We start from the raw sequence: 24,008 nt of genomic DNA, 5'->3' as shown, positions 1-24,008 counted from the left end.
ACCGCTTCGGCTGCACTATCTTTGGCTTCGCTGTCCTCTCCGTATACTCTTTTATCCCGCGAACCAGGTTGTGGCATCTTCCTCTTGCCAGTCTAGCACTTCGATGTTAGTGTCGGTGGCAATGGTACTAGTACTACTACTACCGAATAAGTCGGTTAGTTTTTTGCATTTGAATAAAGACTTTTGTCTCTTAACTTTTCAGCCCCACCCTTACGTTTTTTTACTCTGCTTTTCCATTGTCTATTGTAGCTAGTTTTCGAGCTGTCAATGTGAGTGTGGGCGGGGCTAAGGATTGCATAGACGTTTGTTTTCAATAGACCATAGGGCCTGGGGGAAAGGAGCCGGTTGGCCCGTGTCGCTCAACCTTCAGCCAACTTTTTTATTAATAGTAAAACATGGGGCCTGCCTTATACGAGTTCCCATGCTGTGTTACTGCCGGCTGTGACCGGGAGACCCATGAGGCAGCGCACAATTGGTCCGGGTTAGGGGCGGGTTTAGCCGGCCGGGATTTCCTTGTCCCATCGTGCTCTAGCAACTCCTTGTGGTGGGCCGGGCGCCTGCAAGCTGTATTCGGTCATCAGTTGGACCGTGTTTCCTCGACACATTGGTGCGGCTGGCTTCCGGGTTAAGCGATCAGTGTGTCAAGAAGCAGTGCGACTTGGCAGGGTCGTGTTACGGAGGACGCATGGCTCTCGACCTTTGCCTCTCCCGAGTCCGTATGGGAGTTGCAGCGATGAGACAAGACTGTAACTACCAATTGGGGAGAAAGAGGTAAAAGGTTAAATAATTGGGCTGCCTGTGTAAACACATACATGCACATTAGACATACACAAGGAGTCAACATTATTAATGAGGGAAGAGAAGCTTTATACCAGCATATTCAAAACCCATGTAGTACTTCTCAGTGTATTTACAAAACATAAAGAGGTAAAAATAAAAGAATAACAGAAAAAGGAAGAAAATGAACACATCACAAATGGAAACAAACAACCAACATTTGGAATCCAAAAATGTGTAAATTGTCAAATTTAAAAAGAAAAAAAATATGCATCTTTCATTATTCATACTTGTGACTTTAAACTAACATTAAAACAAACAGCTCTGTATTGGTGTCCCCTAGTTCATCTTTCCCCTCTCTCTTTCGTTCTCTCTTTCTGTCCATCCCTCCATGTGTTAGATACATAAAGAAGAGGAGTTAGATTTATGAGTTTTAGATCTACGGGAGGGAATAGTAAAATCCTAGACTAAATAATAACGTCATGGACTAAATATTATCGTAATAAACTAACATGGGCTGAGGAGTAGGTTTAAAATAATACAAAACACAGCTATTTTACCTCTACACATACTCTCCAAAATACATTAAGATCACAGTTTTTCCGGATGACAATAATAAATTAATTAAGAGAATGATTTAAATGCATGTTTTTAATAATACCTTCACACAAAAATCCCTACAACCATTGTCACCAATTGCTGCACTTTTAGTTTCCTTTTTCGTTCAATCTACAGTCTTGCATTCTTTGAAAAATCATAACACATTGCATCCTTTTGACAAGGCAGAAAATAGTTCTTTCAGACAACCAACTGCTTGCATTTTCTCTGTTCTCTCCATCTCAGATGTGTCATCGTTAAGATTGGCAAATCTCTTTGTTTTTAGGTGTTGATGCTCGTAGTCAAGACATAGATATAAGGATGAACATTGCTCCCAGTAAATGATAAGATGTGGCCTTATAGTACTCTCTAGCCAGTACACTTACACAGTGTACAGCTCAACAAGCAGGTGTATATTCTCAAACCAGTCACCATGCCAAACAAAATCAACCAACCAATAAAAAACAACATTGAAAACATGGCCCATACTGTACTGAATGATTTCTCTCAACATAGCACATCAGATTCAAGTGTATGGAGGTGAAAAAAACAAAAAAACATTGGTGAATGTTCACTGTGGGACAAAGATCTCAAATCACTGAAGCTGTCGCCCCTCTCCAATCAAAGACTGTGGTTGTCATAATCTTCATCCAATGAGAGACGGAGGATACCATTAAATAGGCTTTATTCCAGGTTGTTGTATATCCAATGAGACTGAAGTTGTCATCTCAATTCATCCAATCATAGACTGTGGTTGCCATCATGCCCATCAAATCTAAAGACTCATAACGAATGCAGGTGGGGAGCCAGAAAGCTACCTGCTCAGATTTCTTTACACTTGAGGGTTTTCAGTGTCTTTTCCACAAGATGGTGGAGCATGGTACATCTTTCTGTGTTAGCATGACTGAGAGTATGCACAGTGACATACATTTATAAATATACAGAGATTTTTATTTCCTGGTTTGTTAGAATGGAGGTTCCTTTCATACAGTCTCTGATGGTAGGTGATGAACGAAGCAGAAGGTCACAAGTGTAAAAGTGAGAGGAAACAGAAGAAGAGAACAAACACAGATAGAGGCCAGGGGGAGAACGAGGCCTGGGTCCACTGTCCTGGTAGAGAGGGCATAGAGAGGAAGAACCACTGGGCATAGATGACATCACGTCTCTTCCACCAATCCACACCACTAACTGGCCAGCTGGCGGAGCCTTCACACACTCATCGTCATGTTTGGAGAATACTACAGAGAGAGAGATGGACAAAGGGGGTTATGTAAATATTATCAATACTCTTATGAAGCCAAACATCACTTTTTATGGTATGAACAAATAGGGAACACACACTGAAAGTCCCCTGCACACACCTGAGGTGGTTGGTGAAACATTGTGTTGGTAATGGAGCCTTTCAGTGTCCAGGCCCTTTAATATTTATAATCAACACCATGTAAAAAATGTATAGTTGGTAGGCTAATGTTCATTTTGAAAGTTGGTAAAGATAATCTTCAGTCCTACTGCTACAATTCTGTGTCTCTGGCCCTTTGAATAACTTCTGTGGGTGCGAGTATGGACTCACGCTCTCGTTCTGAAAGGGGTTGAGGAAGTTGCCCCCCATCTCGCCGTCATCTCTGGGGGTCCCCGGCTGGTTACTCATGCTCAGGTTACCAGGAGAGTTCTGATCAGAACCAATCACACAACATAGAAATATAATCTATTATCTATCTGTATACCATACATACGCAATAGGGTAGATTAACCATTAACAGTAGTACCAATATTTCAACCACATACAAATCACTACAAAAGTCTGTCTGATAATTGATTGATGCAAATTACTAATGGTATGGGTTGGGTTGGAGTCTTCTCCTACCTTAGGGAGGCTATCCATGTCACCAGACCCTGGGTAGTTGGGAGAGAGAAGGGCATTACTACTATACAGTCTCAGTAAACACATCAATTTACCCTTCAAAAGACTAGTGTAGTGAGTTAAGAACAAGCTCAAAGCGTGTGTGTGTGTGTGTGTGTGTGTGTGTGTGTGTGTGTGTGTGTGTGTGTCTGTTTAAGAGTTCTATTCAGCTTCATAGCGTGATTGAAATTCAAAAGGCAATGTTCCTGCTTTAGCACAGACTGCATTGATGGTAAACGCTCCATAAATGCTTCAGCTTTACAAATTGAATAGGGCCCTAAGTGTTACCTAGCGATCCATTCATGTGATGTGGCTCCATTCCTGCCATCCCTCCCATTGGACCGTCTGCACCGGCACCCATTGGAAACTAAGGCCAAAACACAAGCAAACAGTATTAAACAGTTAAATCACACGCACACTCACACACACAGATAATGATGGTTAAGTTATCTTACATTTGGTCTGTTTCCACCAGGGGGGACTGTGTTGATCATGGTGTATATGTTGTCACCGGAGTTAGTCGAGTCTGACAGGAAACACAGTATACACAACTCATACATACAGTATACATATGTACACACACACACATATACATACAGTACACACACACACACACACACACACACACACACACACACACACACACACACACACACACACACACACACACACACACCCCCCCTCAGGTTAAGTACCCACTAGAAACTTGAACATACTATAAGCCAAATAGGCAACTGACTTGAGGTAAAGTCACACTTTAGGTCAGATATATATAGTTAAGTTGTTTCACAGACCAAATCCCTAAAGTCAGTTTGTAACATTGTGAATGCATCCCTGTCCCTGTCTAACCCCACACATACATCCATTAGCCCCACTCAGGTCAAGGCCCCCCAAACACACGCACGCACACATTACCTGCTGGGCTGGGCATTATTGGAGTACCAGGTGGCCCCCCTCCTCCCGGCGGACCCTAAAATGAGAGTTGATAATTGGGAGATTTATGCCTCATAGCAACTACACACCAACAATACAATGCTCCTAATATCTATAAAGACAATACACTATATAGTGCCTTGTAACTAACAGGCAAATACAGACAACCAACTTCCAGTCAAATAGTTTCAAGTATCAAGTTTTAATGTCACATGCTCAAGTACAGTGAAATGCTTTTCTTGCAGCTCCCAACAATCCCAACAATGCAGTTATCAATAACAATGTAATGCCAAAAATAACAGGGTAGAACAAAACACAAGATATAAAAACAACAAGAACACAATAATGTAAATAAGAATACTATATACAGGGTCATACTATAGAGGGTCATACTATATACATACCACATAACTTCCTGGAGACGCAGAGGAGTAGGGGATCTATAGACAGACAAAGAGAGAGAGAGTGAGAAAATAGCATTTCTCTTTATTCAAATCCTCTCTTCAGGAAATGTATGTTTTTTTTTTTATTAAAATATTTTCTGTTTTATTGTTATTGTGGTATATTTAGGTATCTGTCTTGGTGGTTGTGTTACAGTTTGTTTTTCTGGTTACTCACTGAGTTGGCGTTTTGAGGATTTGGCCAAGGTCTACCCCCACCAGGTCCCCTAAAACACACACACACACACACACACACACACACACACACACACACACACACACACACACACACTTTAGTTCACTCTGTTCTTACACAGTCCTGGGTTGTTCTATTTCCCGTCAACAGTATTGGCAAGAACACATCATTTAGAGGCCAGAGAAAGGAAGAGAGGACAGCACATCCAATCATAATCAGCTCTGAGGGTAGTGATGGTATCTAGTGAGGGATTGAGGAAATATTGTTTTTATAGAACTCTTGCGTAACCACATCCTTTGGGGGGGAAGAGTTAAAGGACGGTGTGGATTGTATGTTTACAGTGCCGTGTCTGTTCATTGTGTGTGTGTGTGTGTGCGTGCACATGTTTTTGTGTGTAGTGTGTGTATGTATATAGGGAGGCGCACAATTGGCCCAGCGTCGTCCAGGTTTAGCCGGGGTAGGCCGTCATTGTAAATAAGAATTTGTTCTTAACTGACTTGCCTAGTTAAATAAAAATAAAATAAATACACATGTACAGTGCCTTCGGAAAGTTTGGACTTTTTCCACATTTTTGTTACGTTACAGCCTTATTCTAATTTTTATTTTATTTTTTAAGTAAAAAATCCTAGGGAATCTACACATAATACTCCATAAAGACAAAGTGAAAAGTTTTTTGGAAAAACAGAAATACGTTATTTACCGTATTCAGACCCTTTGCTATGAGACTCGAAATTGAGTTCAGGTACATCCTATTTCTATTCATCATCCTTGAGATGTTTCTACAACTTGATTGGAGTCCACCTGTGGTACATGATTGAACATGATTGGAAAGGCACACACCTGTCTATAAGGTCACACAGTTGACAGTGTATGCCAGAGCAAAAACCAAGCCATGAGGTCGAAGGAATTGTCTGTAGAGCTTTGAGACCGGATTGTGTCAAGGCGCAGATCTGGGAAAGGTTACCAAAACATTTCTGCAGCATTGAAGATCCCCAAGAACATAGTGTCCTCCATCATTATTTTAATGGAAGACGTTTGGAACCACCAAGACTCTTCCTAGAGCTGGCCAACCGGCCAAACTGAGCAATCGGGGGAGAAGGGCCTTAGTCAGGAAGGTGACCAAGAACCCAATGGTCACTCTGACAGAGCTCTAGAGTGCCTCTGTGGAGATGGGAAAACCTTCCAGAAGGACAACCAATCAGACCTTTATGGTAGAATGGCCAGATGGAAGCCACTCCTCAGTAAAAGGCACATGACAGCCCGCTTGGAGTTTGCCAAAAGACACCCAAAGACTCTCAGACCATGAGAAACAAGATTCTCTGGTCTGATGAAACCAAGATTGAACTCTTTGGCCTGAATGCCAAGCGTCACTTCTGGAGGAAACCTGGCACCATCCTTACGGTGGCAGCATCATGCTGTGGAGATGTTTTTCGGCAGGGACTGGGAGACTGATCAGGATCGAGGGAAAGATGAACCTAGCTGAGTACAGAGAGATGCTTGATGAAAACCTGCTCAAGAGCGCTCAGGACTTCAGACTGGGGTGAAGGTTCACCTTCCAACAGGAAAACAACCCTAAGCACAGAGCCAAGACAACACAGGAGTGGCTTCAGAACAAGTCTCCAAATGTCCTTGAGTGGCCCAGCCAGAGCCCGGATTTGAACCAGATCAAACATCTCTGGAGAGACCTGAAAATAGTTGTGCAGCAACGCTCCCCATCCAACCTGACAGAGCTTGAGAGGATCTTCAAAGAAGAATGGGAGAAACTCCCCAAATACATGTGTGCCAAGCTTGTAGCATCATACTCAAGAAGACTTGATGCTGTAATCACTGCCAAAGGTGCTTCAACAAAGTGCTGAGTAAAGGTTCTGAATACTTATGTAAATGTGATAATTCAGTTTTTTATATTTTTTATATAAATTAGCAAAAGTTTCTTAACCTGTTTTTGCTTTGTCATTATGGGGTATTGTGTGTAGATTGATGAGGACAAAAAACAATAATACATTTTAGAATAAAACTATAACGTAACAAAATGTGAAAAAGTCAAGGGGTCTGAATACTTTCTGAATGCACTGTATGTGTGTGTAGTGTGTGAATGTGTATTGATGACAAAGTGCTCACATGTTCATGCCAGGCATCCCAGGGCCAACGAGTGCATTTAGAGGAGGTCTCATCCCTCCACCGTAGTTCTGGAAAAGAGAAACCCAAGGTCAAACTACTGTAAAGTAATGTACACAACTCAAACAGGATCCACAGGTGGAGAGTAGAAATACTACTATTGTATACTACCACACATAAAAACAAATATATTCACCCACCTACAAACACAAACAGCCAAACACGCTAATGTTACCGAAGGAGTTTAAACTTACGCAAACCTGGAGATTTCATCCAATCACATACCTGTGGCGCAAGAGGGACCATCCCTCTGGGTGGAGTCATTCGCTGCATGGGCCCGCCCATATTTGGATGCCCTGAAAAAAACAGAGCGCCATCAACTCGCAGTCCTTGTATGTGAGTAAGAGTCTGTGGTGTGTATGTGACACACACCTTGCTGTCTTGTGGGGTCCATTCCGCTGGGTAGCATAGGCTGGTTACCATGGACCCCCATTGCCTGAGCCGAAATCGTCATCATCATCACAAAATATAACACAAAATCATTAACATACACTAAAGCTAAGAGGCTATACAAAAAATCATGTCCAAACCCGGTCAAAGAGGGTAAGACAAGACAATATAATGTAGTCAAATAAGATATACAGTGGGGCAAAAAAGTATTTAGTCAGCCACCAATTGTGAAAGTTCTCCCACACTGTCCAACTGGTCCTTGCCTTGCCTGACACTGACAAAATTCTCTGTCAGTCTCGCTACTCCTATGACATGACCATAGTCAGGGGAGTTGGTGAAAGCACACACAGTAGGGTCTGAAATTATTTGCACCCTTGATTAAGATGAGCAATAATAACTGTATAAAATAAATAATTAAAATACTGAGCTACAGTGGGGCAAAAAAGTATTTAGTCAGCCACCAATTGTGCAAGTTCTCCCACTTAAAAAGATGAGAGAGGCCTGTAATTTTCATCATAGGTACACTTCAACTATGACAGACAAAATGAGAAAAAAATCCAGAAAATCACATTGTAGAATTTTTAATGAATGTATTTGCAAATTATGGTGGAAAATAAATATTTGGTCAATAACAAAAGTTTCTCTCAATACTTTGTTATATACCCTTTGTTGGCAATGACAGAGGTCAAACGTTTTCTGTAAGTCTTCACAAGGTTTTCACACACTGTTGCTGGTATTTTGGCCCATTCCTCCATGCAGATCTCCTCTAGAGCAGTGATGTTTTGGGGCTGTTGCTGGGAAACACGGACTTTCAACTCCCTCCAAAGATGTTCTATGGGGTTGAGATCTGGAGACTGGCTAGGTCACTCCAGGACCCTGAAATGCTTCTTACGAAGCCACTCCTTCGTTGCCCGGGCGGTGTGTTTGGGATCATTGTCATGCTGAAAGACCCAGCCACGTTTCATCTTCAATGCCCTTGCTGATGGAAGGAGGTTTTCACTCAAAATCTCACGATACATGGCCCCATTCATTCTTTCCTTTACACGGATCAGTCGTCCTGGTCCCTTTGCAGAAAAACAGCCCCAAAGCATGATGTTTCCACACCCATGATTCACAGTAGGTATGGTGTTCTTTGGATGCAACTCAGCATTCTTTGTCCTCCAAACACGACGAGTTTAGTTTTTACCAAAAAGTTATATTTTGGTTTCATCTGACCATATGATATTCTCCCAATCTTCTTCTGGATCATCCAAATGCTCTCAAGCAAAATTCAGACGGGCCTGGATATGTACTGGCTTAAGCAGGGGGACACGTCTAGCACTGCAGGATTTGAGTCCCTGGCGGCATAGTGTGTTACTGATGGTAGGCTTTGTTACTTTGGTCCCAGCTCTCTGCAGGTCATTCACTAGGTCCCCCCATGTGGTTCTGGGATTTTTGCTCACCGTTCTTGTGATCATTTTGACCCCACGGGGTGAGATTTTGCGTGGAGCCCCAGATCGAGGGAAATTATCAGTGGTCTTGTATGTCTTCCATTTCCAAATAATTGCTCCCACAGTTGATTTCTTCAAACCAAGCTGCTTACCTATTGCAGATTCAGTCTTCCTAGCCTGGTGCAGGTCTACAATTTTGTTTCTGGTGTCTTTTGACAGCTCTTTGGTCTTGTCCATAATGGAGTTTGGAGTGTGACTGTTTGAGGTTGTGGACAGGTGTCTTTTATACTGATAACAAGTTCAAACAGGTGCCATTAATACAGGTAACAAGTGGAGGACAGGGGAGCCTCTTAAAGAAGAAGTTACAGGTCTGTGGGAGCCAGAAATCTTGCTTGTTTGTAGGTGACCAAATACTTATTTTCCACCATAATTTGCAAATCAATGATTTTCTGGATTTTTTTTCTTCTCATTTTGTCTGTCATAGTTGAAGTGTACCTATGATGGAAATTACAGGCCTCTCTCATCTTTTTAAGTGGGAGAACTTGCACAATTGGTGCTGACTAAATACTTTTTTGCCCCACTGTAAATAGAAGCAGATACAAGTGAAGGGAAATAAAAAAAGATGAGGGTACATATCCTATTGTAGCCTGAGGAGCGTGTCTGTGCATCAGTGATCTTACCTGATTAGGTATTCTGAGGGGCGGTCTGGGCCCACCAGGATAACGAGGTGACATGAACGACTGTGAAGGTACACACACACAAACAAACACACACACAGGGTTACAAGCATGCACACACATACCAGTACACACACAAAGAGAGAGGGGGGATAGACGATAGAGTTAGGGAGAGATAAAGTCTGATGGAAAGAGATAAAGTATATGATAATGAATGCTAAAAATGTTAGTATGACAGTTATGACACTTCTACACTCCCATGACTAACTACTATGTATGTTTCAGTGTGTTACCTGTAGGATTAACATGTTTGTGTTCTGTGATTGAAATATAATGTTGCTATTGTGTGTGTCTGCTATCCAATGTCTACACCACACACAATGAACTGTCCCATAAATGTTGGGGTCAATTCAAACTAAACCAAACCAGTTGTGTGTATTCATGGATGCCAAGGGAAGGCTTTCCAAAATATTTGACAAATGCAAAAATAAAAGGATAAAATAATTTATCTTTAGAATCTCTGTGTTTTCATAATTTCCCTTCAATTCGCAAGTAGCTGAATCTCACCGGAAAAGTCATCCGAGCAAGGGAAACAGCGCCCCTCTGTCTCAGTATGGGTAGCCCATGTATTTGATGCTGTCTGGACCAAAAGAGTATGACGCCATAACATTTGATTGATTGATGCCAGCAAGCATTTGGCTTCCCTTGATAAAAAAAGTATGAAATAATTAGTCGATCAGCGTTCAGCTGAGCTCAACGTTGGGTTGTCCTGGCACAGTAAAACACCCCCCAAGGGAAGGCAGTTTGGATTTGGCTTCACACCAATCAAATCACATCCAAAGGGAAACATTATTTTATTTTTTTTATGTTTCTGGGCTGCTTTTGTTGTTGTCCTGTTGTAGCTAGCTTGCTAAATCGACCTTTTCCTAAGACATGGATGGAGATGGGGATTTGAACTTGTGGTTTTGACTTAATTCTCTGTACATTCTCTGTATGATTATGAAGGTGATTCTGATCCAACCATAAATTAATATATTGTGCCACTGGCCTGAGACAAGCTAAGTTCAATATGTAGCCTAGATGTAGACTAGGCTCAAGTTAACTAGCTAGCTAACTTAGCTGGCTCATTGTTGCCCATGCAAGGAAGTTAGGCTAGCAAGATATTTTAGCTAGGTAGCCTATGATAACAAAAACTAAAAGCATACTGTATGACAAAGGAATAGACCATTTTGCCAACATGAAAGAGAGGTGGATGGCATTGGTCTACAAGTAGGATGAGTCAACATTTTTTACTTGCACACGTACACACACACAGAAAGAAAGAAATCAGTACCTTGGACTAAATCATTTTTGGTATCTTTAAGTTTGTTTTCACTGTATTATAGCCTAGTTGATTTGATAATGTTTAAGTTGAAATGTTGCTAGAATAGCAGATGCAGTGCTCATGTTGTCTTTATGCTGACTTGCGGCAACTCTGTGGTTCTAAATCAGTAGTTATTTAGTAAACTGTCTAAAACATGCCTGGCTGACCATGCTGTGGGTCATGTAACTGTTTGTTACATGCAATATGTTGCTCTCTGGTTTTGTGATAAAAAAAACAAATGTGTAGTTGAATTTATTCCGCCGCTGTGTGTCTTTTTGTTGTCTCGGCTTTATTGTATATCATGGTGGCATACGAACGAATGGGTTATAGAGAAAATAACACAATTATCACAACATAGGTTGGAATATGGCTTTTTTACTGGCTTGGCTTCCGCAGGGATTTTACCCACGCAACGCTATTGAACCAAACCCAACCAATGATGTCAGCTACAGAGAAGCAGTACCATAACACACCACTAGGGAGCAGTATCATAAGACACCACTAGGGAGAAGTTCATACGACACCACTAGGGAGCAGTATCATAAGAAACCACTAGGGAGCAGTATTATAAGACACCACTAGGGAGCAGTATTATACCACTAGGGAGCAGTATCATAAGACACCACTAGGGAGCAGTATCACAAGACACCACTAGGGGGCAGTACCATAACACACCACTAGGGAGCAGTACCATAACACACCACTAGGGAGCAGTACCATAACAAACCACCAGGGGACAGTACCATAACACACCACTAAGTGGCAATACCAAAACGCAACACTAGGACGCAGTACCATAACACACCACTAGGTGGCAGTGACATCCAGTTGACATCCAGTCCCTCTGCTACCTACTTTCCTCTCTGTTTGGATCCAAATTAAATGGACATTGACTTTACAACACAGAGATTATCATGTACTATTATGTTTCTTATTGTCTTATTTGTATTTCAGCCCAGGTGTATTTCAGCCCTTGAAAAGGTAAAAAGAGAATAGCAGAGTCTAAGAAATAATATAAGCGTATACGGATGAATTAATATATTATTACATTTATTTGTGAATGAGCAAGTGCAAAGAAGTGAGTAAATTAGAGTAAGTCAAAAGACATGAATGAATATGGATTACGGAGCCAGTTGGGTTGTGTGTGCATGTGTGTGTCTGCCAGTCAGTGCCTGTGTTGTGGCTAGTTTGTTTGTTGATTCAAAGCTGCATAGGCATGTGTTGATCATTCAGTTTGGCCTCTGTAAGAATCTCAGGGAGGAACTAGTCTGCTCTGTCTCAGACCCTGATTGGCCTTGACAAGAAATCCTCTTCAAAGACGGCTCCAAACAACAACTTGATTGATTTTCAGCAAGGATCGGGGGACCAGGAGTTGGTGGGAAAGGGTGTGTTTTGACTCAAGTTTGAGATTTCTGAAAAGCTGATCTGAAATATTGCCACGAAGGCTATTGATCTAAGTGTCAGACGTGAGCTACTGAGTTTGACTGTTAATGACATTTAATCAATGCGCTACCAGCCGACTGACTAATGTAATGGAGAGACTGACTGCCTAAGAGAGGAAGCTCATACTGCTCAGACACACACACACACACACACCTGTGCACCAACACACACACACTAACATGCACACATACAGTACCAGTCAAAGGTTTGGACACCTACTCATTCAAAGGTTTTTCTTTATTTGTACTATTTTCTACATTGTAGAATAATAGTGAAGACATCAAAACTATGAAATAACACATATGGACTCATGTAGTAACCAAAAAAGTTTTAAATCAAAATAGATTTTAGATTTTTCAAAGTAGCCACCCTTTGCCTTGATTACAGCTTTGTACACTCTTGGCATTCTCTCAACCAGCTTCAACAGTCTTGAAGGAGTTTCCACAAATGCTGAGCACTTGTTGGCTGCTTTTCCTTCCCTCTGCGGTCCAACTCATCCCAAACCATCTCAATTGGGTTGAGGTCGGGTGATTGTGGAGGCCAGGTCATCTGATGCAGCACTCACTTTCCGTCTTAGTCAAATAGCCCTTACACAGCCTGGAGGTGTGTTGGGTCATTGACCTGTTGAAAAACAAATGATAGTCCCACTAAGCACAAACCAGATGGGATGGCGAATCGCTGCAGAATGTTGTGGTTGCCATGCTGGTTAAGTGTGCCTTGAATTCTAAAGAAATCACAGACAGTGTCACCAGCATAGCACCCCCACACCATCACACCTCTTCCATGCTTCACGGTGGGAACCACACATGCGGAGATCATCCGTTTACCTACTCTGAATCTCACAAAGACACGGTAGTTGGACTCATCAGACCAAAGGACAGATTTCCACCGGTCTAATCTCCATTGCTCATGTTTTTGGGCCCAAGCACGTCTCTTCTTCTTATTGGTGTCCTTTAGTAGTGGTTTCTTTGCATTTGACCATGAAGGCCTGATTCACGCAGTTTCCTCTAAACAGTTGATGTTTAGATGTGTCTGTTACTTGAACTCTGTGAAGCATATATTTGGGCTGTAATTTCTGAGGCTAGTAACTCTAATGACCTTATCCTCTGCAGCAGTGGTAACTCTGGGTCTTCCTTTCCTGTGGCGGTCCTCAGGAGAGCCAGTTCATCAGTTTCATCATAACGCTTGATGGTTTTTATGACTGCACTTGAAGAAACTTTCAAAGTTCTTGAAATGTTCCGCATTGACTTACCTTCATGTCTTAAAGTAATGATGGACTGTCGTTTCTCTTTGTTTATTTGAGCTGTTCTTGCCATAATATGGACTTGGTCTTCTACCAAATACAGCTTCTGTATACCAAATACCAGCTTCTGTATACCAAATATACTTCTGTATACCACCCCTACCTTGTCACAACACAACTGATTAGCTCAAACATTTTAAGGAAAGAAATTCCACAAATTAACTTTTAACAAGGTACACCTGTTAATTGAAATGCACTCCAGGTGACTACCTCATGAAGCTGGTTGAGAGAATGCCAAGAGTGTGCAAAGCTGTCATCAGGGCAAAGGGTGGCTACTTTGAAGAATCTCAAATACCAAATATGTTTTGATTTGCTTTTTGGTTATGACATGATTCCATGTTATTTCATAGTTTTGATGTATTCACTATTATTCTACAACGTAGAAAATAGTAAAAATAAAGAACAACCCTGGAATGAGTAGGCGTGTCCAAACTTTTGACCGGTACTGTACACAAATGCAAATCAACTCCTTGCTACAGAGCTTAAAGTCCATGTATTGCTAAAACATACACAAATGGAAAGATGATTGAATTAGTCTCTGTGAACATGTAGTGTTGTTGTAAGAGGATGAAGTACAGGTAGCCTCCTCTAACCCAACCAGCACACATACAAACACACACACAGTTAACACTCTCCCCTTGACATGACCATCTAACAAAGCTAATCTACCATCTAATGCAGCTGGTAGGAGGGTCTATGGAGGGACATGGCTATTGAAGATGGGCTCTGTTATAAGTACAACTAGCAGGGATGATCTCGATTCTACTTCAATCCAGTCAGTTCAGCAGAAGATTTTAGTTTTTTTCTGCAGTTCCATGGTAACTCCCCACTCAACTCCTCTAGCCTCTTCTGCTTCAATTCAAAACCAAAGTCCTGAAGACAAGGGGTTGCCATTGATGACGCATTGGACAACAGTGAGAGTACCTGCCTGGTGTCGGTGGTATCTGTTCTGGCTATAGGACAGAATGTTCTGTTGGTCATAATCTGTAGCTACTAATCTGATAGAAAATGGTTGTCTGTCTCCCACACACACACACACACAAGATAACACAGCAGGAACTGTGTGGCCACCGCAATGACGCACAGCAATCGGCTGAGTGCCATGTTAAATACTTCCCTGTAGCCCATTCAGCCAGAGCACAGGGAAGACCCCTTTCTGCTTTATAAATTCAACAATGTGTGTACCTGGAAGAATCCTGGAGGTACAGGACCCACTGGCATTCCCTCTCCTGTGGGAAGGTTCCCAAGGATGGGACTGGGTGCTGCTGCTGCACTCTGGAAGACACACACACACACACACACACACACACACACACACAGTAAGTGAGGTTAGAACATGGTGGTGGTGTATCAGTGACACACCAATCTAACAACGCTCCAAAGACATCCAACATCCCACCAACAGGAGACCAAAATAATTGCCACCAATATCCCACAATATCTTGGCAAACTCAACCTCCCAGAACCCTAGTAAAATCCATAATCCAGCGCATGACTCTACTTATTATACAGGAGCAAATCATAACAGTATCCCAGTTTCTTTGCTATCATGTCATGATCAAACGAGCCTCCCTCCTCTGTCTCGGTGGTCTCTTTCCTGTGTGTTTCTGCCGGCCTCCCTGGTTATTTTTACTCCTTATTTGTTTTCCCCCAGACAGGCGGTGCGGGCACATTTCAACACCGCCTCGGACTGCTTCCTGTGCTATTTTACAAACTCCCCAATATTACCAAGTCCCAAACATACCACCAGACAATGGCTATGGGCAGGGAGGCAGGGAGATGGCCACAGACAGGAGCGTAGAGGAGAGTAGAGGAGGGAAGCAAAATGCTGGTGGTCTGCAAAGAGGTGTTATCAGTGGTGAGTGACAGTAAAGATAGTTACCGCCCTTCAGTTGTCCTCTCTCTCCCTGTACATTCATCCTCTCTCTCTCTCTCTCTCTCTCTCTCTCTCTCTTTCTCTCCCTAGGCATAGACTGGGTGTAAAAAGCCGCTGTGAGACAGACCCAAACTCTCTGAAGTTTCCGCTGGCTGACTTTTTAGGTCAGACTGCAACACAGTTACCCCTTTCCTCCCCCCACTCCACTTACACCCCCCCCCCCCCCCCCACACACACACACTCCCATGTCATCCTCTTTTGTCTCTCCCACTAATGTTTGGGGACAGCATACATACAATTCTTGTGTTGAAATAGCCATTTAATTTCATAAGGTACTGCTCTATGTGTAAACAGAGTTTGTGTATTTTGCTTCAACAGATGAAGGTATGGAATGATGGCTCATTGGTGGAGAACATTGTTCAGGAAAGGTGTGTTAAATAATTGTGTGTGTGTGTGTGTGTGTGTGTGTGTGTGTGTGTGTGTGTGTGTGTGTTCAAAGTAATGCACTCTGGAAGTGTTACTGTTTTTTCCCCCTGCCTCTGTTTCTCCTCTAACTCCGGTTTACCCAGCATGCTTTTCACTCACTGGCAGCCTGGAGGTCTGCTGAGTCTGCTGAGAGTAAGAGAGAAAGAAAGAGCGAGAGAGAGAGAGCGAGAGAGAGAGAGCGAGCGAGCGAGAGTGTGTGTACCTGTGTTCATGTGCGCAAGAAAGAGGGGGGGGGGGGATAAATATCTACCTGACCTGCTGACAAGGCAGCCTTTGCCAAATAAAGCAACAAGAAAAACATTACCAACATATTCCCTGCCCCCACAGCACAGCAGCCTCCTCCATGGGGATAAACAACAACAATAACCTCCCAGCCCCAAAGCCCCTGCAACACACTACACAGAGAGTCTCTACACAACAAGCTCCCAGCCCCAAAGCCCCTGCAACACACTACACAGAGTCTCTACACAACAAGCTCCCAGCCCCTGGCTAAAACACAGAGCTACCACAGGAGTTGTTTTAATTTATTTCTGAATTAAACTGAACGTCACCTCAACCACACACATACCTTTTAAGCTCTCATTAGGAACACAGTTGGTAAGTCTTACGTACGCCAGGTTGGACTGTGTGTGTTTTGTGTGTTACCATGGTTTACAGATTAAACGATGCCATGTGTACACACCAATATCGAAAAACAATATAGAAGAATTTAACAAGATTCTTATATATTCGAACTGGAATGTGTAACTATATGGCAGCAAATACACATACAAGATTCATAGAAGATTATTGTAATATCTGACTTATATGTTGCATGTATTGTATAAAAATAAACATACAAAAGACACATACAGTGGGGCAAAAAAGTATTTAGTCAGCCACCAATTGTGCAAGTTCTCCCACTTAAAAATATGAGAGAGGCCTGTAATTTTCATCATAGGTACACTTCAACTATGACAGACAACATGAGGGACAACAAAAATCCAGAAAATCACATTGTAGGATTTTTAATGAATTTATTTGCAAATTATGGTGTATTTCTATTAGTATTTCTAAAACTGTTTGAATCATGTCTGAGTATAACATAACTTATGTAGCAGGCGAAACCCAGAGGACAAACCATTCAGATTTTGTTTTGTTTTGAGGTCACTCTTTTCAATGGTTTTCAATGGGAATCCAGATTTCTAAGGGTTATTGCAGTTCCTACCGCTTCCACTGGATGTCACCAGTCTTTAGAAATTGGTCGCTAGCGTCCCACATATCCCAGAGGGGTTAAGAAATTATAGTTTTGGCAAGTCGGTTAGGACATCTACTTTGTGCATAACAAGTCATTTTTCCAACAATTGTTTACAGACAGATTATTTTACTTATAATTTGCTGTATCACAATTCCAGTGGGTCAGAAGTTTACATACACTAAGTTGACTGTGCCTTTAAACAGCTTGGAAAATTCCAGAAAATGATGTCATGGCTTTAGAACTTCTGATAGGCTAATTGACATCATTTGAGTCAATTGAAGGTGTACCTGTAGATGTATTTCAAGGCCTACCTTCAAACTCAGTGCCTCTTTGCTTGACATCATGGGAAAATCTAAAGAAATTAGCCAAGACCTCAGAAAAAAAATTGTAGACCTCCACAAGTCTGGTTCATCCTTGGGAGCAATTTCCAAATGCCTGAAGGTACCACGTTCATCTGTACAATCAACAGTATGCAAGTATAAACTCCATGGGACCACGCAGCGGTCATACTGCTCAGGAAGGAGACGCGTTCTGTCTCCTAGAGATTAACGTTCTTTGGTGCGAAAAGTGCAAATCAATCCCAGAACAACAGCAAAGGACCGTGTGAAGGTGCTGGAGGAAACAGGTACAAAAGTATCTATATCCACAGTAAAACAAGTCCTGTATCGACATAACCTGAAAGGCCGCTCAGGAAGGAAGAAGCCACTGCTACAAAACCGCTATAAAAAAGTCAGACTACGGTTTGCAACTGTACATGGGGACAAAGATCGTACTTTTTTGACAAATGTCCTCTGGTCTGATGTAACAAAAATAGAACTGTTTGGTCTTAATGACCATCGTTATGTTTGGAGGAAAAGGGGGAGGCTTGCAAGCCAAAGAACACCATCCCAATCGTGAAGCACGGGGGTGGCAGCATCATGTTGAAGAGGTGCTTTGCTGCAGGAGGGACTGGTGAACTTCACAAAATAGATGGCATCATGAGGATGGAAAATGATGTGTATATATTGAAGCAACATCTAAGGACATCAGTCAGGAAGTTAAAGCTTGGTCGCAAATGGGTCTTCCAAATGGACAATGACCCCAAGCATACTTCCAAAGTTGTGGCAAAATGGCTTAAGGACAAGAAAGTCATGGTATTGGAGTGGCCATCACCATGCCCTGACCCCAAACCTATAGGAAATTTGTGGGCAGAACTTAAAAAGCTTGTGCGAGCAAGGAGGCCTACAAACCTGATTCAGTTACACCAGCTCTGTCAGGAGGAATGTGACAACTTATTGTGGGAAGCTTATGGAAGGCTACCTGAAACAGTCTTTGCTAAATTATTGCTTGAGAAATTGCCCTTTGCTAAGAAGCTGTTTGTTTGTTTTTGAAATTTTAATTGAAAACAATCATGGTAAGGTACATAATTGTTACCTAGAAATGATTTGATATTGAGATAAAAATGGCTGCATTGGACCTTTTAAGTTTTGAGTTCTGAGGTGTTTGATGTGACTGAGGAAACCTGAAGCAGTGGAAACACTCTCACCCCTCTCACTCAGAACAACACCTGGCAAACTCATTTGTCATCTAAATTATTCACAGCACCACTCTGGAGGACAGGGTTACACTACAGTAACCATACTGTTACAGGGTTACACTATGCTAACCATACTGTTACACTGATCTCAGGACAGTCTAGTATTACACTAAAACCTCAGCATCCATTCTACAAGTTAACAGAGTGACCTTGCATTCCAAACTCCCTATGCCTCTGGTCAAAAGGTGTTCACATTGTGCTATATACAGTACACTTGGAAAGTATTCAGACCCCTTCCCCTTTTCCACAATTTGTTACTTTATAGCCTTATTCTAAAATTGATTAAATTAACTTTTTTTCCTCTTCAATCTACACACAATACCCCCTAATGACAACATGAAAACATGTTTTTAGAAATTTCTGCAAACGTATTTAAAAAAAACTGAAATACCTTATTTACATAAGTATTCAGACCCTTTGCTATAAGACTCAAAATTGAGCTTAGGTGCACCCTATTTCCATTAAACATTCTTGAGATGTTTCTACAACTTAATTGAATTTACCACAAGGGTACTCCAATCGACTGGACATGTTTTGGAAAGGCACACACCTTTCAATATAAGCCTTAGACCGCTGTGCCACTCGGGAGCTCCCATATAAGGTCCCACAGTTGATAGTGCATGTCAGAGCAAAAACCAAGCCGTGAGGTCGAAGGAATACTCCGTAGAGCTCCGAGACAAGATTGTGTCGAGGCACAGATCTGGGAAAGGGTACCAAAACATTTCTGCAGCATTGAAGGTCCCCAAGAACACAGTGGCCTCCATCATTCTTCAATGGAAGACATTTGGAAACACCAAGACTCTTCCTAGAGCTGTCCGCCCGGCCAAATTGAGCAATCTGAGGAGAAGGGCCTTGGTCAGGGAGATGATCATGAACCCGATGGACACTGACAGAGCTCCAGAGTTCCTCTGTGGAGATGGGAGAACCTTCCAGAAGGACAACCATCTCTGCAGCACTCCACCAATCGGGCCTTTATGGTAGAGTGGCTAGACGGAAGCCACTCGTCAGTAAAAGGCAATTGACAGCTCGCTTGGAGTTTGCCAAAAGGCACCTAAATGACTCTCAGAATATGACAAACATGGTTATCTGGTCTGACGAAACCAAGATAAACTCTTTGGCCTGAATGCCAAGCGTCACATCGTGAGGAAACCTGGTACATCCCTACGGTGAAGTATGGTGGTGGCAGGACATGCTGTGGTGATGTTTTTCTGCGGCAGGGACTGGAAGACTAGTCAGGATCGAGGGAAAGATGAACTGAGCAAAGTACAAAGAGTTTCTTGATGAAAACCTGCTCCAGAGTGCTCAGGACCTCAGACTGGGGAAAGGTTCACCTTCCAACAGGACAACGACCCTAAGCCCACAGCCAAGATAATGCAGCAGTGGCTTCGGGACAAGCCTATGAATGTCCTTGAGTGGCCCAGCCAGAGCCCGGACTTCAACCCGATTGAAATCTGTGGAGAGACCTGAAAATAGCTGTCCAGCGACGCTCCCCTTCCAACCGGACAGAGCTTGAGAGGATCTGCAGAGAAGAATGAGAGAAACTCCCCAAATACATGTGTGCCAAGCTTATAGTGTCATATCCAAGAAGACTAGAGGTTGAAATCACTGCCAAAAATACTTCAACAAGATACTGAGTAACGGGTCTGAATTCTTATGTAAATGCGTATTTCAGTTTTTTATTTGTAATAAATTTGCAAAATTTCTAAAAACCTGCTTTTGCTTCGTCATTATGGGGTATTGTGTGTAGATTAATGAGTGGGAAAAACTAAATCATTTTAGAATAAGGCTGTAACGTAACAAAATGTGGAAAAAGTCAAGAGGTCTGAATACTTTCCTGAATACTTTCCAAAGTGAAAACATGATTTTATACATTTTTACAAATGTATTTGGCTGGGCTTTCACATTCTTGTTCTGAAGCCATTTCAGTGTTGCTTTGACTGTATGCTTGGTGATCATTGTTCTGTTGGAATGGAAATCTTTGCCCCCCAGTCTAAGGTCATTTGCACTCTGAAGCAGGTTCTCATCAATGATTTGCGCTTTTAGGACAAAGACTTAAATGTCTCATCAGACCACAGAATCTTTTGCCTTATGCAAACTCCATGTGTGCTGACATGTGCCTTTTTCTCACGAGTGGTTTCTGTCTGGCCAATCTCCCAAACTGCCCAGATTGGTGAAGTGCTATAGAGATTGTTGTACTTCTGGCAAGTTATCCCATCGCAGCCAAGAAACTGTAGTTCTGTCAGAGTGTTCATTGGGTTCTTGGTCACCTCCCTGACCCATGGTCCTTCTTGCCTGGTTACTAAGTTTGGTCAGACGACCAGCTCTAGGCAGAGTCTGAGTTGTTCCATATTTTTGAATTGGCCACAGGTGGACTCCAATCAAGTTGTAGTGAAGTCTCAAGGATGATCAAAGTAAATTGGATTAACCTGAGCTCAATGCCATAGCAAAGGGGTGTGAATACTTGAGAAATTATATATTTCTGTATTTAAATTTTCAATACATTTGCAAAACTTTTGAAAAACTAGTTTTTTTTATTTGTCATTATGGAGGTATTGTGTGTAGATGGGTGAGAAAAATATATGTAATCCATTTTGAATTCAGGTTGTAACACAAGAAAATGTGGAATAAGTCTTTGTGAAAGCAAATTAAGTTTGTGTTGAGTTGTATAATGTAGAAAATGGACACCTGCCTGCTGGACTGCACCAGTTTCTGTGCCCCTTTTTGTTTTCTGTATGGATTGTATGTTTCTGATTTGAATTAGCATGATGATTAAGTAAAACATAACCACGACACAAAGAGGCAGTCTAGCGATTTAATGTTCTTCTTAGCTAATGAGTTACATGCAGCTATTTACTCTCACCACGATATCGGCATAACTATGGCACCGCTCAGCTGCCTAGAACGTTTGGCTGCCCAGAGGTGGAATGCAGCAAGACAGACACGTAGTCTAATTAGCGATTGAATGTTTGTTTTTTTCATCATCATTGCAAACATTGGCTAAACTGTGCAGGAGGCAGACAGTCAAGTAGTGTTCTTTTTCCAGAAACTACGATATGGCAGCAATTATAAAGATTAGCCTACATCATCACACAAAATGTGTAGAGTAGGGACTGCGTCCTGCTTGTGCAACTGCGATATACATTTCAACAGACGGACAGAGAAAGTTTTCGCCTTCATAATATATATGTTTTGGAATGGTTGTTCAAATCGCCGCAGGTTTTTTTTCCTCTCCAGCTGTTCAGAAATGTGAGGCAGAGATAGGCTACATCATCATGGTTCAGAAGAGGGTGAGTGAAGGGAGGGGGAGTATGAGCAGCAGCTATGTTAGAAAAACGAATATGTGTGTAAAAATAACACATGCGCAGAACGTGATCCGAATCCTTAGCTTTAAGAAAGAGGTTTCCGGAGTGGCGTGGGGGCGAAAACTCCGTAGCCACGGCCTAAAAATGCATGTTTAAAACTGTTCCTTTGTGGTCTGCCTCTACTTCACGCTGCCTGTTCAACCCAGATTCCAAACAACTTGTCAATTCTCCACCCTTTTACATATACTGTATCTATCTACTGTACAGTTTTATCTAACTTTTTTTATCTCTATCCTTCTCATTACTTATTCATCTATAGCTATTCATTTCAATATTTTTCTATTAATTCCTATAGTAGCACTGTTCTGTGCATCTGCATTCTTTGTGTGTCTCCAAGTGTGTGTGTGTGTCAGGATAGAGTGGCGTTCCTCAGGTGTGTTCCAACACTGGGAGGGAGGAACTCATGTCAGCTGATTACAGAAGAGAATAAAGAGACTCGGATAGACGTGAGTGGAATCCCAACACACTGTGTCGTCTCTGTCTCACTGTCTGGATCACTCTGTCTGACTCAACACTGGCTCAAAAAGCAAAACTGTCTCACTCTGCCTTGCTCTTCTTCTATACTACCTAACTCTGTCTCACTCTAACCTGCCTCACCCTGTGTGTGTGTGTGTGTGTGTGGGGGGGGGGGGGGGGGGGGGGGGTTCGTACTGGTCTCAAGGTCACCATTACCACAGGAAATACAAATGACACAGCACAGGAAGGAACTCACTAACAGCTCCCTCCCTCTCTCCTGTGCCCTCAACCCCCACCTTTTTCTTCACTCCCTCCATCCTCTCAAATGCCATTAGTCCACTTCCTGAATGAGAGAAGAGGAAATGGAGAAAAGATGCCCCTCTGCATGAAACACACACACACACACTGATGCACATCTGGGTTTGGCGGGTCTGAATTGATTTTGTTGAGGAAAACAACTTGGTGTAAATAAGAGTATCAAGTTACTATTTGGTCATTACTCTGTAGACTAATGGTGTGTGTGGGAACATTCACGTGCGTGTGTGTGGTTGGGGCCGTTCCCTAGAACTGTACTGAGAATGGAAACCAGTAGTGGTGGAAACAAAACGTTAAAGACTAAGCCAGGAAAGAAAAGACCGGTTGTGCTTGTCTGAGAGATGAGAAAATTCCTTTGCTTTTACCATGCATTATTCACCATGCATTATTCAACGTCTCCCATGGCGACCAGAGACATTTCAGCATGCTTCACTATTCACTCCTGAGCCAGCGCTCGCTCACTGCCCAACTCACTTTTCAATTTCAAGGCAGAAAGGTTTATAGGGCGACCGCACTTCCTGATTTGACCTCATTTTAGATTTGGTTCATTAAGAAATGCTCGTGTGTCATGATGACTGAATTGAAACGTGAGTTGGTTTTGAGGTGTGGTTTGATGTGGGTGTCTCTTGTGTTTTCGCAGGTGGGAAGAGTTACTTTAATTATTTCGTCCATTAACTTCAGCCGGCTGGTGTGAGACCGTGGCAAAATTGGATTGACTTTGGATAGCCTATCGCCGGGGCTAGTTAAAATTACACAATGCAAATGAGACAATATTTTCATGTTGCACATCTTTTACTTGTCTAAAAGATGTGCTTGGAGAAGCCTAATTACCGTGACTAAACTGTCAGGTGGAATTTGACTGCCTTCATGACTCAAGATCGATGGTGTGGCGGTAATAGGATACCCGCAACAGCCCTACATCACTGCATAAGGCGTGTCTGTGTGTGCACGTGCTGGTCATGGCTCACAACAACACCATCATCCCAGACACCCTGGACCCACTCCAATTCACATACTGCCCCAACAGATCCACAGATGACGCAACTATTGAACTCCACACTGCTCTCTCCTACCTG

At 42.3% G+C, this 24,008-nt stretch overlaps 1 protein-coding gene across 1 annotated transcript in view; it reads right to left on the bottom strand.

Annotated features, from left to right (window-relative positions):
* Window positions 1-846: 846 nt before the first annotated feature.
* LOC110525821 (single-stranded DNA-binding protein 2) overlaps window positions 847-24,008 on the bottom strand; it is a 90,528-nt gene continuing 67,366 nt past the window's right edge. Inside the window, exons 5-17 of the mRNA XM_036979961.1 lie at window positions 14,810-14,899; window positions 9,519-9,578; window positions 7,391-7,454; window positions 7,244-7,314; window positions 6,962-7,029; window positions 4,826-4,874; window positions 4,612-4,647; window positions 4,190-4,244; window positions 3,730-3,800; window positions 3,563-3,641; window positions 3,239-3,267; window positions 2,945-3,043; window positions 847-2,612 (exon numbers count right to left, since the gene is read on the bottom strand). Coding sequence (XP_036835856.1) covers window positions 2,583-2,612; window positions 2,945-3,043; window positions 3,239-3,267; window positions 3,563-3,641; window positions 3,730-3,800; window positions 4,190-4,244; window positions 4,612-4,647; window positions 4,826-4,874; window positions 6,962-7,029; window positions 7,244-7,314; window positions 7,391-7,454; window positions 9,519-9,578; window positions 14,810-14,899 — 801 coding nt within the window. The 3' untranslated portion in view covers window positions 847-2,582. The remainder of the gene's footprint in view (window positions 2,613-2,944; window positions 3,044-3,238; window positions 3,268-3,562; window positions 3,642-3,729; window positions 3,801-4,189; window positions 4,245-4,611; window positions 4,648-4,825; window positions 4,875-6,961; window positions 7,030-7,243; window positions 7,315-7,390; window positions 7,455-9,518; window positions 9,579-14,809; window positions 14,900-24,008) is intronic.

The sequence above is a fragment of the Oncorhynchus mykiss genome, chromosome 6, assembly GCF_013265735.2.
Source record: "Oncorhynchus mykiss isolate Arlee chromosome 6, USDA_OmykA_1.1, whole genome shotgun sequence".
Classification (NCBI taxonomy): Eukaryota; Metazoa; Chordata; class Actinopteri; order Salmoniformes; family Salmonidae; genus Oncorhynchus; species Oncorhynchus mykiss.
The sequence above is the reverse complement of the archived record's forward strand: the minus strand, read 5'-3'. Positions and strand labels throughout refer to the sequence as shown.